The sequence below is a fragment of the Helobdella robusta genome, assembly GCF_000326865.2.
Source record: "Helobdella robusta unplaced genomic scaffold HELROscaffold_72, whole genome shotgun sequence".
Classification (NCBI taxonomy): domain Eukaryota; kingdom Metazoa; phylum Annelida; class Clitellata; order Rhynchobdellida; family Glossiphoniidae; genus Helobdella; species Helobdella robusta.
This window is the reverse complement of record NW_008705409.1, coordinates 6,325-24,310: the sequence shown is the minus strand read 5'-3', so window position 1 is coordinate 24,310 and position 17,986 is coordinate 6,325. Positions and strand designations below refer to the sequence as shown.

The 17,986-nt window shown below is 32.1% G+C and overlaps 2 protein-coding genes across 2 annotated transcripts; one reads left to right on the top strand and one right to left on the bottom strand.

Moving 5' to 3' along the window:
- Positions 1-6,697: 6,697 nt before the first annotated feature.
- HELRODRAFT_181492 (hypothetical protein) lies at positions 6,698-9,333 on the top strand (the record flags this gene model as incomplete). The annotated part of the gene is made up of 4 exons (XM_009031299.1): positions 6,698-6,766; positions 6,958-7,098; positions 7,810-7,890; positions 9,232-9,333. 4 exons carry the CDS (start codon positions 6,698-6,700, stop codon positions 9,331-9,333), a joined length of 393 nt encoding a protein of 130 aa, XP_009029547.1.
- A 208-nt stretch (positions 9,334-9,541) lies between these two features.
- On the bottom strand, positions 9,542-12,222 carry HELRODRAFT_181491 (hypothetical protein; the record flags this gene model as incomplete). Its single annotated transcript, XM_009031298.1, has 4 exons — positions 9,542-9,583; positions 11,249-11,409; positions 11,680-11,793; positions 12,180-12,222. The coding sequence occupies 4 exons, from the start codon at positions 12,220-12,222 to the stop codon at positions 9,542-9,544; spliced, it is 360 nt and encodes a 119-aa protein (XP_009029546.1).
- Between the last annotated feature and the right edge of the window lie 5,764 nt (positions 12,223-17,986).

The window sequence follows — 17,986 nt, the reverse complement described above, 5'->3', positions numbered from 1 at the left end:
TTTTTAAGCTTTTGAATATTAAAAATCCGAAAAAAAATTAAAACTCAACCGATGATTTCTTCTAAGTAGAAATACATAAATTTTAAAGAATTAACAAATCCATTTACATAATTTGATCTCATTCGTTTCAACGTCAATAAATCAAAATAAATCGTGTTTATAAAAAAATTATATACATGATAATTAAGATTATTAATTAAAATTGTCAAATATATATTTTCGGAAAGTTTATTTCATCACATCCATCCACAAAAAATTATACAGATTCGTAAATATTCATACATTCGAGAACAATTAGGTGCATACTTAGACAATAAAGAGCAACCATATTATTTGTATCGTGTTTTAACAATTTCTGCGTTTTTCAGATTCCTATTTTAAAAGAATAATAAAGGTGATATCACATACCATTGTTAAACAAATAAGTACGAGATATTTGCACACAAAATTGCAATAAAAATTTCCATTTGTGAGTTATTTGCCTACATTTAAAGCTACTGTCCTTACATGAAACACATCTCTAGAACACGCATAGAATGTTGATTAACTCAATACAAAATGAATATAACCTTTGTAAAATAGGCATAACACAAACACACACAAACACACACACACAAACACACACGTCAGCTACTCGTGGTGAATGAAACTGCTTCCCTCAACACACCTGAAATTTCTTAAAAGGAATAGCACACGTTCACTTGAGTTTAAATCACACACACACACACACACACACACACACACACACACACACACACACACACAGATTGTGTCGTTATGTCTGACGACCGTACGAGCACACGAATGATTGAGTGAATGTACAGTATGTAATGTATGTACTGTACAAACACAAGAAATACACAATTGATTGCTTTGTTGATCAATAACTCATTGTTTACAGCTAAAATTTCAAACCTTTCACAAAATTGAAATTCTCTATTAATCATCGCTTGCAGATATCAGATGGGTGGCTTTGATTGGATTAAATTATCGCTATCTCGTTTGCATGAGAAGAATCAGTTGGATTGTCTCACAGTTGAATGAAGGACATTGAATTGTTTTACATCATGATGTCAGATTTTATTAATTTACCTTATTTTATTTTTTAAAGTTAGTCATTCAACCAAGTTGAAAAAACTGAATAAATATTTGTTTAGTAATGGTTGTAATGTAAACCAGCGATTGTATTGAGTAGCATTGGAAAATCTGGATTTTTATTTCATAGCAGCGTATAACCATCCCCATAAATTTTATTGAAAGCAAAAGCTCTACTGACATCAAATTCACAAACCACACACACACACTACTCACACACACCTCACTGCACACCACACACACACACACAAACACACACATTCATTATATTTCATAGGATTAATTAATCATCAAGTTGCGGTTGAATATTACTTGCAGTTGATTGAGTGATAACAACCAGAGCCAGTTCTTTCTGACAACTGGACGGCAGTAACAGGACGGGTTGATTCATGTTCCGGTCACATTATTTTTATTACTTATCTTCATTTCACAGTGCAGTCTAGCGTTTATTTTTAGGTACGTACTATTTAACAAAAATTTGATTCCATAATAACCTCTCTTTTCTCCTCAAAACGATTCCTAGTAGGTATGTAAAATTGAGGTAATATAATATATAACACAATTTGGGCAATTTGTTCACTCAACTTCAGTTGTTCATAAACACAATTAGGAGACGAAAACAGAAAATGCATAGCAGTAACTGCAGCGCTCAGCGAAATATTATAAGTTGCAATAAAATATAGTGAAAAAACATCGTTAAAAGAAAAAAACAACTTTTATGCAGTTTGAATTGGGATGGCGGAGGAATGAATGTAGGAAGTATGCGATGTAATAAACATGTGTAGTACTAAGTTTTAGTAAACACCTACAACATAGTACTTATCTTACAATTAAAGTACTACCTAGTGATAGACACGAATGCATTAAACAATACTTTCTTTAATAAACATGAATATATTATACAATATTTATATCAAACATGGATGTGTTATACAAAACTAAGGTCCTATACATACAATGCGACATGGTAATATAATGTAATGTAATATAATGGTAATATACATACATACATGGATGTTTTCTGGGTAGTTAAGTGCACCATACAATACAATACAACGTCATAATAAACACAGATGTACCGTGGCATGGTTTGAAGTTCTGTACTTCTGTAAGAGGAGATTTAAATTTATTGAAGTTCTTATTTCTTTCGTTTATTTTTTCGTTATTTGAATTTTTTGTTTAGTTGGTTATAATTTTTGAAACTTTTTTTGCATATTTTTCAAATAAAGTTCTTACATGAGGAACAGGCATGGAAACAAATGGAAGAAATTTAAAAATAAAGAATGGAATTAAGAATAAAAAATTTTGAAAAAATGGAAAACTTAATCTACCAAAGAAAAACTAATGTAGCTACGATAAGAAATGTTGCTTTTGATTTGTAAAAATAGATATTTAGTTTGAAAACAAAAATAAAAAACTCTTGAAAAATACAAAAATTAATCTACAAAGAAAAACTAATGCTGTTTAGATTATGAAATTTTTTTGAAAATTGTAGAAAAAAAAGTTATTAAGTTTGAGAAAATAGGTAAGTGCCTTTTTACATTGCTTGGATTATTTATTTAAAGTAGAGCGAATTTTTTTTAATTATATTTTATGAATCTCATTCAACTGGTAGCAATCATCATAAAATGGAAACGCGTGAAAAAGTGATTTGAGAACATTGAAATGCTTTCAAGAAATACAGGACTAATGTATCAAAGAGACGCTGCTGTGGGTTGAGTTGACAGTGTATTCCTCAGATAGAACCTTCTGATTGAGCGTTTAGACAGAAACATTTGTGTTCATATTTTGTTTTCCAAATTTAATTTATTTCAGAAGAGGTGAAGGTATGCAAGAAACGGTTCAGATTTGAAATGATGGTTATTTACAATTGGCTCTAAAGTAAATTAACTGATCTTACAGAAAACAGATTAAAGGATTAACGTGTGAAATTATATGCTCCTAAACTTACAGACATGGTATATACAATAATATTGTTATAAATATTGTTTTATTGTTGTTAGAAATCTGGAGTGTCAACCAAAGAAAAGAAGTGAATTGCACATTCCCCGAATGGCGAGCCACATGTTGTCTGCCACCAAGCTTGCCACGATTCTCATTTTAACGACAATTTAACTGTTTATATAATCATCAGACAGAGGAGGCATGGAGTTGAAAGAGTAACGTTGTAGCACACACAAACATCAGCTATGCACACGTGAACAAATTCACACATTAACAAACAGGCACGCAAGCACACATGAACGTAGGATCTCATCACTCAGACGTCTCGATGTCTCTGTCAGTGTAGATGAATAGCGTTTGAGGAACGGTTGGAGTCTATTGTTAAAATTTTTCTCTTTTTAATAACTCGGATGACGTGAGCTCTCACAATGCTTCGTTTTTACGCGCTGTGACGATGTTTGTTGAGTTTCTCGGAGTTGTTGTGCTGGTTTCTTATTTGTTGTTAAGATTTAGGATATGTCGTTGAGTTGAGTTGCTGCTATTTTATTATTTTTGGTGTTTCTGGACAATGTTAATCTTGTGGTATGTAAAAATCGTGATCTATATTCAGTTAGGTGAATTTTTGAGGTGTTGAAAAAATATTGTTGTTGAGATTTCAAATTGAAATTAAGTTAAAATATGTTCCCACCCACTTTTCAGTGGCACCACATTTATCAGATCCTAATCAGTCCGTAGACCTTTGATAACAAAAATTTTACTCTAAAAATCACGGGCATGATATTTTTAAAAGTTTTCCTAAAAATAATTTAATGAAATATTTTTGAAGAATAATTTGGATTTTTCATTCGTGAACTTGATCACACATTGTTGTTGTTGTTTTCAGTTGCATGTACCGATATAGTTCGCAACATTATTGAAAACGTAATGGCTCTCTTGATGTCGTAAAATGTGGCACTTGCATCTGCAGTTGCTGTTGAAACATCTGGACTGGCTGGTCTCCGTGATGATGATGATGACCCCAAAAGTATGGTCCATGCTCGAAACATGTTGCAACTATTTCACAATATTTCTTACAAGAGATATTTGTTAGAACGAATGACAACCGTACAGCATGCAACCAACCAACAAACAAACGAACCAACAAACAAAACAACAAACAAACAAACCAACCAACAAACAAATCCACCAACCAACAAACAAACAAACAAACATTCATGAACATAACTCGCAAGCAAACATCATATGATACAAACACACATGTTAAAAATAATATCGTCAGTTTTAATCAAAATTATTGCAATCCATAAAGTCCCTTAAAACATTCGATAGTCCAAACGCCAACACACACACACACACATTTATCACAAGCACATACTGAAACATTAGATACACAACAAAACACATGCATCTTAATACACACCAATGCACACAAATACACCTACACAATTACCCACACAAAAGTTATACACACGGAAGTTTTCGGGCTTGTTAGATGATCCCTCGTCTTAAGCAGTCACGTAAATTTACGGTCCTCACACGCCAACATCAACAAATGTGTTAACATAGCAACTGAGGCATGAACAACACAACGATCAACAACAACCAACAGCAACAACAACTCGCCGCAAACTTTTAGGTAATGCACGAGGCGAACAAAAACGCGTGCACTTTTACGTGCAGATAAGCCAACCCCAAACTCGTCACATCAACAACAACAACAGAACAACAACAACAGAACAACAACAACACAACAAACATACAACAACAACAAACATACAACAATTACACAACAACAACAACAAACATACAACAGCGACGACGAAAACAACAACACAACAAAACAGCAAACAAGCATGTATTTGCATTCTTCTGGAAGGCAACATGTGACTGCATTCGAAACAAAATCCCTACAAACATTAGGCAAACATGACGTCATAAAAATGAACGAACAAACAAGAAATACATGCTTCTGCAAGCTTCATACCGAACGTAATGAAGAAATATAAAATATAATAAATTGAAAATTATGTACACATTTATTATTTATATAAATATTCACTATACTATATTTATATTTGTTATATATGCATGAAGTTATTCAAACAATACTTATGTAAACAAAACGTTAACACTCATATTGAACACTTTACTCACATATTATACACACATACACATACTTGAATATTCGCATACGGACGGATGGATGGATAGATGAATGGATGGATGGATGGATGGATGTTTGATAGGTTGACGGATGGCTTGTCAACAGTGATTGATAACTTTGAACGCAAACGATTCTAAATACTTTGAATCATTTGATGGTGTTACTCTACGTTGTTGTTGATGATGATGATAATAATGATGATGGTAAAGATGATGATGACGATGATGATGACGATGATGGTAGTGATGATGATGACGACGATGTTGTTGTTGATGATGATGTTGTTGTTGATAATGATGATGATAATGATGATGATGAGGATGTTGCTGATGATGAGGAGGAGGAGGAGGAGGTGGAGGGGGAAGAGGAGGAAGTTGGTGACGATGATGATGACGATGATGGTCACGATGATAACAAAAATGACATCAATGATGAATGATTGCATGATGTTCATACTAGAGAAAATAATTTTAAATAAAGTGAAGATGAACGCGTGACAAATATGAAGGCTGTCTCCCTGCTTGGCAACCTGCTACTTTGCAGGAATGCCATCAACACTTATTTCTCACTCTTAAAAATTGTTTTCTTAAAAAAAAACAAACAAACACAAACAAACAAACAAACAAACCTCGACTGACCTCAACAACCCTTCATCCATTTATTACAAGTTCCTCAAGGCAAAATTTGGAGACATCATTTAATTATTTACGTGCTACGTCCCGCCACCGGGTTAACAATCAAACAAACAAACAAACAAGCAAACAAACAAGCAAACAAACAAACAACCAAACAAACAAAAAGTTTCATTTCAATTCGTTTTTTAAATTAGACTTAGATTTACTATTCCTGAGTTTCGGTGGCCGGCTATTTCAAACCTGGGGAGAAGCAATGTGCTGAAAACCAAGCGGCTTGAGAATTTTCATTAAGAAATGGAAAGGCTATTAAAAAAAACTGGACAAGGAAGTGGAATAATTGTTTTAAATAATAATGTAGCATCTGCTATCAGTTGGAAAAATATTTACCGAATTAAATGTAAGTCGGTTGTGTGTGTGTATCATTTTGTCTATTTATTTATTTGTTTGTTAGAATTGGTTCTTTTAACTATGATAATTATTTGTTACCAGTTGTTAGCTAACTCGAAATCTCCCGCTATTTCATCGTTACAATTTGGATGGATTCCTGCTGTTCGGTTGGATTAATGCATTGCAGGAACATTTGAAAACACACCGAATGCAATTATTTCTAATGATATGTCGTACAAACACGTGTTATAATAAACATTAGCCTGCCGAGTTTGCAGTTATTTACGTGGCTTAGTTCCCACGTCAACTTCTAATGGATCACGAAGGAGAAGGGGAGTATTTAAGTGGTATTTAAGTCTTCGATCTCTACTTGGCAAATAATTTTGAGTTTCATAAGCATACGCTGATCAAAATAACTTTTGTAAGAACTTAAAATACGTGAGAATCTTGTTTGTGACTGAATTGTAGCAAGATGAAGGTCTGCATGCTTGCCCTGCTGGTTGTTCTGCTTCTCTGGTCTTTCTCCGCTGAGGCTCTGCCGGTAAAGGAATTTTTTTGAAGTTTTCGAAACTGTTTCGTTAAACTAATATCTGAAACTATTATGATTGGGAATTATTTTTGAAAAATAGATTAATGATTTGAATAAAAAATGAATGTTATTGGTTAGTAAAACTTGGTGCAGAGCAAATTTGTAACATAAATTTAAACTTGAGAATTTAATTTTCGTCCCAGGTGACTCCATTCTTTACCAACCTACCGGCAAAGACAATTCAAAATAAAGGCACTCCCCCAAAGATGGCAACTTCAAAAATGCTCACACCAAAGGGAACCCCACCCAAAACTTTGATGAACACCAAATTTGTTACACCAAAAGTTTCAATTCACAGAACGTCTCATGCATATTGATGAACATCAGATTGGCCAGCTTTGTAGATCTGATGGATTCGAGGAGTTTTGTATTTTTAGGTTATTTTTACTAGAAAAACTTCTAATAAGAATAACTTTTAATTGAGGTAAATTTTATCAGGGTAATATTAATTAGAATTAATTTAATTAGAGCAACTGTAGTTAGAGCAGCATTTAACCGACCATTTTAACCTTTCATTGTTCTAGAAAAAATTATGAATTTTTATAAAAAAGATTTTTATAAAATATATATTATATATATATATATATCAAATTTACTTTATTCAAGCTATATAAAGACACTATTTTATCTATAAATATAGTTTTTTATTTTGATATTTCACGATGAAAAATTTATATCCGGTGTTTAATTTAATTTTACTTTAATTTCAAAGTAAATAAGTTTAATTTTATTTATTTTCTCATTAATTGCATGTTCCGAAACTGGATTTATTTTTGTTAAACGATAAATTTTTCATGAGAAACTGTAAAAAAAAACAATTTTATTAAAACTTTAATTCGAGCAATGTGTAGAACATATTTCCACTATTTAATAATTTCTAGATGGTTTTATCGTAAAAGCTTGCTTTTGTAAGAAATAAAGTAGACCCGCATTCAATCGAGGATCTTGAATTAATAATTTAAAAATTAAATTATTTAAATTGTTTAATGAAAAAGGACAGAGGCGTAAAATACACAAAAAGTAAAGGAAAGAAATTCATAGTTGTCGTTGGAATGCGTGTCTCCCCCGAACTTCTGGTAAATGCCAGTACTTCTGCCCACCGCAAGCTTTTTCTGCAACGTTTGTGCTGCCAACCAAGCTTGCTAACAAACTCCGCCGTAATACACTTTGTGTGATTAATTTAAATTTTTTTTAAAGTATGTCAGAAATATAAAAAGAATTTAATGTTATATGTTTACAAAATGCCTTCCGTTCCAGTCAAATAAATTTGAAAAAATGAATTTCAAACATGTGATCCGCGCATGTCATGCTCACCTCCAGTCTATCAACCCATCCACATATCGAACCAAATTTCCTCTTGTCCAGTCAGCTACATGACGTCATTTGTTTCCGGTCATTCTCTTCTTTTTTGCATCCATGTACACACACACCACACACACACACACACACACACAACAAACACACATAGATATATAAACACGCACATATGGATACATGATTATGTAAATAAACAGTTACATTATTAAATTAAAAACACAAATGGATGGATGAAAAGATTAATGGATTGACGAATAGATTGATGGATGAATGAATCCATATATAAAGAAAAAGATTGAAGGATAGATAGATGCATGAATAAATGGATAAATTGATAGATTGATGAATGAGAGGATGAATGCACAACTGGATGAACGGATGGAAAAACAGACGAATGGATGGGAAAATGGAAACTTTCCTTTCGTGATGGAAAGATGGGACAGCACCTGTGATGGATGGCTAGAAATACAAGCAGACAAAAAATTGCATGCGGCCATGCAAATCATGAACCTCACGTAATTAACACACCCCTTTTCATCCTCACTCTCTCTCTATGTAGGAAGAAAATGAGAAGATATAAGGTGAGAGAGTGAGTGAGAGAGAGAGGGAGAGAGAGAGAGATTTAGTAAAAGTGTACTTTGTGGAAAAAATATGTTCTTTCTCTTTCACACACACATTTTTTTGACTGTCTTACACCATCTTTTTCACTTATCTTTCTATCAAATTCACACACAAACACCCATAAACCACGAAACACACACACACACACACATGCAAACAAACATACACACACATACAAACAAACATACACACACATACAAACAAACATACACACACATGCAAACAAACATATACACCAATAAACACGCACATCAACGAATACACACTGGCACACTTAAACAAACACACACGTTCTCACTTCGCACACACATACTCAATACAACTGCATGTTTTCAACATCAATTTATCAAAACAAAACTCTCCTACCAACAACTCTAGGTGTGCTAATTTTTGTGGGCAAAAATTTTTGGCGTAAAGGTAAAATGTTGGGTGTGAAATTATTTACGACATTCTGCAAAATTTCAATAAATATATGACAGCTTGAAAGTTGTGTGCCATACGCTGAAAAGTTCAAACGTAAGAAAATGCGACGAGAAAAATTTTTTAAAATCGTTGTGGTGAAGAATCAGGGGGAGTTTTAAATTTAAATATTATTTACAGAAGCAACAACAAACCCAACAACAAACACAACAATAATAAAAAGACACAACAACAAAAAGACACAACAACAAACACGACAACAACAAACACAACAACAAATACAACAACAACGAACAGACACAACAACAAACACAACGCCAGTCCCAAATTTTTATTTTTCTTACAATCAATAAGTTCAGCACAAAATATTCAAGAGTTTTTTGCGACAAGATGGTAGAAAGAAAAATTCTCCTGTGTGGTATTAAAATATTTTGTCAGTGATATTTGGTTTTTAAGTTTTAAAATATTTACCTTTTTTATTTTTAACTAAAAACTCATCCTTGAAGACAACATCATAAACTCACAAAAAAATTTGTTGACTGTAACATTTTCATAAACTTGGAAGCAATCAAGCCATTAAAATAACCACCATCTTATTTTTCATTATCAACTTTAACGCAATCATTATCACTATCATATTCGTCGTCGTCACCATCATCACCATCATCATCATTATCATCATCTTCTTCTTCATCATCACCATCATTATCATCACCATCATCATCTTCTTCATCATCACCATCATTACCATCTCCATCATCACCATCGTGACAAATGTTCTGCCTTGAGACGAGCATTCTATCTTTCAATTTCATTATCACGAACGTGTTCTTTTTATATTTTTTTCTCGCGTTGCTGCAGATGATGATGGTGATAGAGAAGATGGTGGTGAAAATGATGATGATGGTGGTGGTGATGATGATGATTGTGGTGGAGATGATGACGATGGTAGTGGAGATGATGATTGTGGTGGAGATGATGATTGTGGTGGAGATGATGATGGGGGTAGAGATGATGATGGGGGTAGTGATGATGATGATGGTGAAGACAATGATGATGCTTATGGTGCTCCAAAAATAATGAATAATGATTATAGATGATGATAATAAATTACAATGCAGTAAAAATTTCGCGATGAAAATGATGTAATGAATATTAATGCGATGAATGACGTAATGAATGTATTGAATGATGACGTAATAAGGTACGTTTGAAACAGCGTAGAATGAATTAATTTACACGACCACAACCACCTCCATTAACTCCATTTCCACAGCGCGCCCTGCAATGAAATTGTACAAAATTTAAACGAATGCACTTCATTAAGGCTTGCCAAAAGCGGCCAGCAAATATCAATAAGTCAGAGGAATTCGTTTAATTTATAAATTAATGACACTCCAAAGGACTTGGTTGCACTGGTCGTAAAACAGGCTGGCATGATATCAGGTAGTGAACTTCAATTCAAATTAACGTCGCCCGTTGCGTGCTTTGTATAAATTTTTATTTTGCAAAATGTTAATGTTTTGTTGAAACCGTTTTTCTGTCCGGGGGACTGTTGGTTGAAAGGGTTTCTTTCTTATGTACTTACATTTGCGTGCATACAAGCATGAACTTATTTTAAACACATGCAGTGGCACATTAATGTTACCCATGTAAGTATTGTTGTAAACTTTAACATTCGTCACTACCAACACAGATGTTATAACTTCAAAGATTTCAATATTTCCAGAACTGTTGTAGCTTCCAACGATCGTCAAGTGTTCGTTATTCCGTAGGTTCATGATTTTCGATATATGAACACAACTGCTTAGAACGTAACTTTGGTTGAACGTTTATTTGAATGCCAACAGTAATAGAATCACTAAACCAATCTAAGCAACTGCCTAGATCACATTTACGACTTCTCTTAAAACCTCGCTAGCTAGTTTCGCCATTCACCTCGCTTTTACAAAACATTTTTAAAATTCAAAGACTACAAATATAGCAAAGATTACAAATAATCAAGATAATAATAAATTAAAAGTAAACATATATAGCGCAATTCAATCATTCCCGCGGTTATTACATTACCCCTACCTTAGCCTGTTCGTCCCTAACTTCTGTACCCCGATGAATGAGGGTTGACTTATTCAAGTGGATGACTTTCATTTTTACCCGTGGTTTCAGTTCCTTGAGCCATAAGTAGCCATCGTGATGTTTTCTTGATTTTGTTGGCACTTCAACCAAGTGCTTTCTTTCTATTGAGTTTACAAGATGTATCTATGATGCATGTTGTTAGATGGATTTCTATGATGCATGTTGTGTAAAGTTTGATGTTGACATCTTTTCTGTCGGTTAGGGATAGAGCGATAAAAAACTCGTCATCATTAGCAATGAATCCGTAGTTGATGTCATCATTCAAGTAGATGAGGACCAAGTTTTCTTTCTAGGGGGGAGACTGGAATGTATTTCTGAAAATTTGAACCATCACCGTTTTTGTCCTAAATGGACATCCTCATTAATATCACCCTCAAAGGCATCGTTACCATTTAAGAAGACAGGCCAGTTATCGGCAGCCAGATCCGCATGGTAGTCCCACTGCATATCAAAAGTTTCCAAGTCTTTGTCACTGCTTCCAAGACCTTCATCGTCGCGTTTGTAATCAGTTTTATTATTACAGTAACAACTTTCTTTCTCCACGACAACACGTGCACAGCAGTGGAAATTATCCGTAGGAAGGATTGACTTGCGATGTAATTGTAGGTAGTTGAATTTTCTGATAAGATGTCAGAATGTTGTTTAACCGTTGTTGGTTTGGTTAGGGCACAATTTTCTCAAAAAGTTCTCAAAAGAACCCTTAAAATAAGTAGATATAGTTAAATAACTAATATATATTAACTCAATAATAAACAAATTTAATGAATAAATATTCCATTTTAGCTACGAAGAATAATGAAAGTATTAATTTTATATTTTTAGATCTAAAGTTTTATTGTTCCTTGCGATGTTGGCTTCTGTTTACGCTCACACATAGCTCTCGGGCAAAAAGGATTGTTACGACACATACTCATTGTGTTGTTGTTGTCGTTGTTGTTGTAGTCGTTGCTGTTGTCCTTGTTGTTGTACTGTAAGTGTAGCTACTTCAGCCTAAACAAAAACGCTTCATCAGACAATGAACAAAAAGTTACATAGTCGAGATAGAGAAAGCTTTACGTCATAGGTGGCTAGCTATTTTTGGATAGTAATAATAATAATATTATTATGATTACTACTTCTACTGATATCTTTATCACAATTGTAGTTGTTGTTATTGTTACACAACGATAATAAAATAATATTATAGGCAAATAATGTAAGTAGTTGTAGTGAGAATAATGATAACAATTTAACAGAAATAACCATAATAACAAAAAATCATGAGTATCTGCACTACTACTACTACTACAGCTACTAATACTACTACTGCCACAACTCTTGCTTTTACTACTACCACCAACCACCACCACTACTACTACTATTACTACAATTAGAAATAGTACTAAAAATTTTATTACTGAAAATAATAATAATGAGAAAAATAAAAATTAGTCAATTTAAAATTTCTTAAATAACTTACAGTTTAAAATAACTTATCGTTCAAATGCTAATGATGCTCGTACATCAGCTAAAAAATAATTTTAATGTTTGTATTTCTTTAACAATTGTTGGACATTTAATTTATTTAGAAAACAATTAATTTTAATAAATAAGAAATAAATAAATCAATAAATGAATGAAAAAATTAAAATTTATAAATAAACTTCAATAGAAATATATATATGTATATAGATATATATATTTATAATGATATATATTAATAGACAATAATATATAACTATATATAACAAATAAAATAAAAATAATAAAATATAATAATATTAATATACAATAATATATGACAATATATAATGGTATAATATAATAACATATAATGGTAAATAGCATACGCAGTTACTTGAAAATAGATTTAAAAAAAACTAGTCATGCCATAGCTGAATGTTACAGTCGTGACAGGTATTAATATAAAGCATAATGAATAATGAAATTATCAATAAAAAATAATAATAAAATAAAATTATCAATAACGACAAATTATGATGAAATTGTGGAATATAAGCAATAGCAAAACATGCGTTTAAAAATTAGATTTCATTTTCAGTTCAGCCATCCAATGAGAGAGAATGAGAGAAAGAGAGATAGAGAGAGAGAGAGATAGAAAGAGAGATAGAGATAGAGAGAGAAATAGAGAGAGAGAGAGATAGAGAGAGAGAGATAGAGAGAGAGAGATAGAGAGAGAGAGATAGAGAGAGAGAGATAGAGAGAGAGAGAGAGAGATAGAGAGAGAGAGATAGAGAGAGAGAGATAGAGAGAGAGAGATAGAGAGAGAGAGAGAGAGATAGAGAGAAAGATAGAGAGAGAGAGATAGAGAGAGAGAGAGAGAGAGATAGAGAGAGATAGAGAGAGAGATAGAGAGAGAGAGAGAGAGAGAGAGAGAGAGAGAGAGTTTTGTGGGTGAGTAATTGCAGTTGAGGTGACAAATCAAAAAGAAAGTTATTTTCGCTGATGATGATTCATTTCCTCTGCCTACGGCTTGCACAATTCAATCGCTACTACTACTACTACTACTATTAATAATAATAATAATAATAATGATAAATAATAAGAATAACAATAATACTGTAACTACGACTACTGATGCTGATTATTTATTATTATTATTATTTATTATTATTATTATTATTTATTATTATTATTATTATTATTATTTATTATTATTATTATTTATTATTATTATTATCATTAATTCATTATGTCTTATTATTATTACTACTACTCTAATACTACTGCTACTACTACTGCTACTGGTACTACTACTACTGCTCTACTACCACTAATGCTGCTAACAAAAAAAAATAGTAATAAAAAAAAATAGAATAATAACAATAAAAATGAGAACAAGAATAATAGTGATGCAAAGAATAAGATTAAAAGTAGCAGAGGAAAACTCGCTCGCTGCTCAACTGCGTCGTGGTAGAATCGAATGACGCAATTGGCTAGCTGACAATCATTGAAAACATCGAAAAATCCCCTTTTAAATTTTCTAGAGGCTTGTTACCAGAATTTGTTCTTCATATTTGTTATATATATAATTATATTTATTTATTTTTATATACATCTGTATCTAAATGTTTGTATGTGTGTGTGAATTTTTCGTCTATAAATAAACACTGCTTAACGTCGTTAAATAAAGAAAGATTGATCGCCTAAGTAGATTAAGAAGATTATCAATTTAAAGTAATTTTCAAGTTTGAAAATTGTAGGAAAAAGATGAAGTTTTCTTTGTCCGTGATCTTGATGGCAGTCTTGTGCTGCTTTGCTCTGTCAGACGCCGCACCGGTCAGATTTTGGTTTCATTTTGTTTTTCTTTATTTATGTTCAATTTATTTAATTACTTAATACACATCACTTAGTTTGTTGAGACGCCAATGTTTTAATTAACTTTTATTCATATATAACCAAGTTTTTTTGTATTTAATCCCGTGTTCATCAGATTATATTTGTAATAAAAATTATGTTGATGTTTTTCAGACCTTCAAAGTCAAGTTTGATAAGCTTTTTACTATAAAGATTCCTTACAAGATCCCAACCATAAAAGTGGACACCCACTTCTTCCCCATTGACCCCCCCATCGTTATCCCGGATGAGGTCATCATTCCCGGTGTTGTGAGAACATGAGGATTTTCGTTTTGGAGAAGAGATGATCATGAAACTACTGTGCAAAACTCAATTTATTTCTTTAAAATTAACAATTTTTGATGTTAAACTAATTGTTAATGATTTAATATTATCTTAAAACTGATCAACTGATTTGTTTCAAAAGTGTTTGACCATTGTTTGTAAAAAAAATTACATGCTACGTATATTATATAACTTTAACAATTTCAAATGTTTTTTTTTGTTTAAGTAATTGAAGGAGGATTTTGAAATAAAGTTTAATTCACATTATTGTGAATTTAATTTATTTCATGCGTTGTTTTATTTGAAATAATTTTTTTAAGTTTTAGTTGGTGTGGTAAAGTTTTATAAAGCATTAGTTCTATTGTAATGAATAACTATACCAAGGACAAACCTTTTTGCTGTTAGGGCCTCATTATTTAACCTAGCACGAACGTTTTTTGTCATCATTTCTATTTTCCATAATTTTCATCAATAATATTCTGCAGCCACTCAGCAACAACACTCAACAACAACACTCAACAACAACACTAAACAGCAACCTTCAACAACAGCAGCAACTGGGCAAAAAACAAGAACTTTCCGGTCAACACATGTCTCTCAGAAGCTATCAAGCAAGGATAGGTTTCACGGTCGAAGATGGATGTTGACTGTGTGGATTCCACATTTATGACTGGAGTGCCAAATGTTGGTGATGGAGAAACACACATATGGTTTGGGAGAGAGACTGGAAGAATTACTGGAAAAATATTTGGAAGTGGTAAATTTGGTGGAGCGATACTTGGAAGGCTATGAGCAACTACTTTTACTACTACTACAACTACAACAACTAAGACGATGACGATTGCATTATTAATGATTAAAAATCAACATTGTCAACAATAACAACAACAATAACCATAACAATAACCACAACAATGACAACAAAATTGAAAACAACAACAACATTAAAAATAACAACAACATTGAAAATAACAACAACAACAGACCGCAATGACACATGCACGCAGCAGAGTCACGTGAGCATCCTGTGTTTATTTATATTTTTAATTATCCATTATATGAGATCCCGTAGTAATGTTGGCTTATTTATGCGAGGTTCTGCTACCTCCGACTGTGTGCATTCCTGTTGTAAATTCATCGGAGGAATATCTGTAGAAATATTTTTGTATGAAATAAACAAGAATACGAAATAAATGAAATAATCATTAAATAACAAATCCTGAAAAGAAACAGCATTGTAAGAGGATAAATTAAGCCAAAATCTTTTAAGAAATCCTAAGTTTAATTATTTAAAGAACAAAATACATTATAAAATTGAAGTGAAGTATAGTGTCAAAAAATTCACAATTTAAAAAATAGTAAAATAGCTACTCAAGAACTGAGAGAAGAATTTTTTCAAAAACCCAACACTTGTTTAAATTTGAATCATTCTAGCATAAATGTAGAAACTGCTAGATATAGAATGTGCCGAATTTAAGTTTTCATTAGAAATTTAAATAGTTAGAGCAATAATTTAAACAAAAAGTAAACTAGTTTGAGAAAAATTTAAAAAAAAAGATACATAATTAGGCAAATATATTTTAAAATTTAAAGTAGTTTGAACAAATAATTTTTTTCATAATATTTTATCAGTTTCTAAGTAGGCAACATGCAGCAATGGTCGTTTCGATGGTCCAGATGGTATGATTGTTGTACGTAAATATGTCACCGTAAGCAACTTTCGGGTGATCTGTTTCAATTGGAAGATGAATCCCACCTCTCATACGGTTGGTTTCAAATCTATAGATACATTTTTGAAGGACATTTTGAAACATTTTTTCAAATTTTAGAGATTTTGTGCATATCTGTATGCATACACGTGTGTGTGTGCGTGCACGCGTTATATATATATTGTTAATGCGTTAAATATGAATTGTGCGTGTGTGTTTTAAAGGTTAATCTTTGAAATGCTTCCATAGACTGACTGGCGGAGTAGATGAAAAAAAAAAAAAAAAAAAAAATTTCTAAAAATTTTGTCCAAGAATGAAACGACCACGCAAAATAGTCTTCTTTATTTTTTCTGAATAAAATGTTGAAAAATGTTTATCCCCATCATCAGTCATCATCGTTATAGTCACCATCATCACAATCATCATCATCATCACCACCCTCATCATCATCATCACCATCATCATTATCATTATCGCCGTCACCAATTTGTCATCATCCTTCATCATCATCAGCTCACCACCATAAAATAATTAAACGAGAATCTGTATCTACCCAAAAAAATTTTTCATTTCCTGGCAATCAAATAGTCCTAATGAACAATACCTGGCTTCAAAATAATTTAATTAAATACATGTGTGCGTGTCTGTATGCGTTCATGTATATATGTCTGTGTGTGTGCATGTATGTGTGCCTGAATGTGTGTGTGTGTACTATTTATGCTTTATAGAAAATTTTTTGTTTCGATTTACGATTTGACTTCATGTAAAAGTTTGTATTGATCTCACAGTTTTTGACGAAGTGTCTCTCGCAATTGCCAGTGTGGTTATTTCATTTTTCATTTGCATCAACCTAACAATTGAAACAACAACAAACGAGTTGCACGAAGATATTTAAAATTAATCAACCATTTAAATTCACACAGCGCCATCCACCTTCAGCTTAACCGGCTTTCTTCCTTAAATTTGCAAACTGTTACCATCTGGAAACTTTCGTTGAAAATCACCAGATGTGAATGAAAAAATGTTGAATAGGAAACAAAAATATGAACATATGCAACGTCCAACACGGTACAATTAGTAAGTCAAACTTAAATTAAAATGTTTATTTGGAAGTTTAAAAATAAATGAAAATGCATTTCAAATTCATGATTATTTTCAATAGCGGCAAAAATAAAGTTTAGATGTTTTTCCATAAAATAAATAATAAAAACGAAAAATATTCACCTATACTTTTCCATTCAATTTTGTCGTCATTTCGTGCTGGACCACACTATAATGTAATCATTGTTACATAAACATATAACATCGCGTCGTAGCATCATTTCTATCACATTATGACATCATAGTC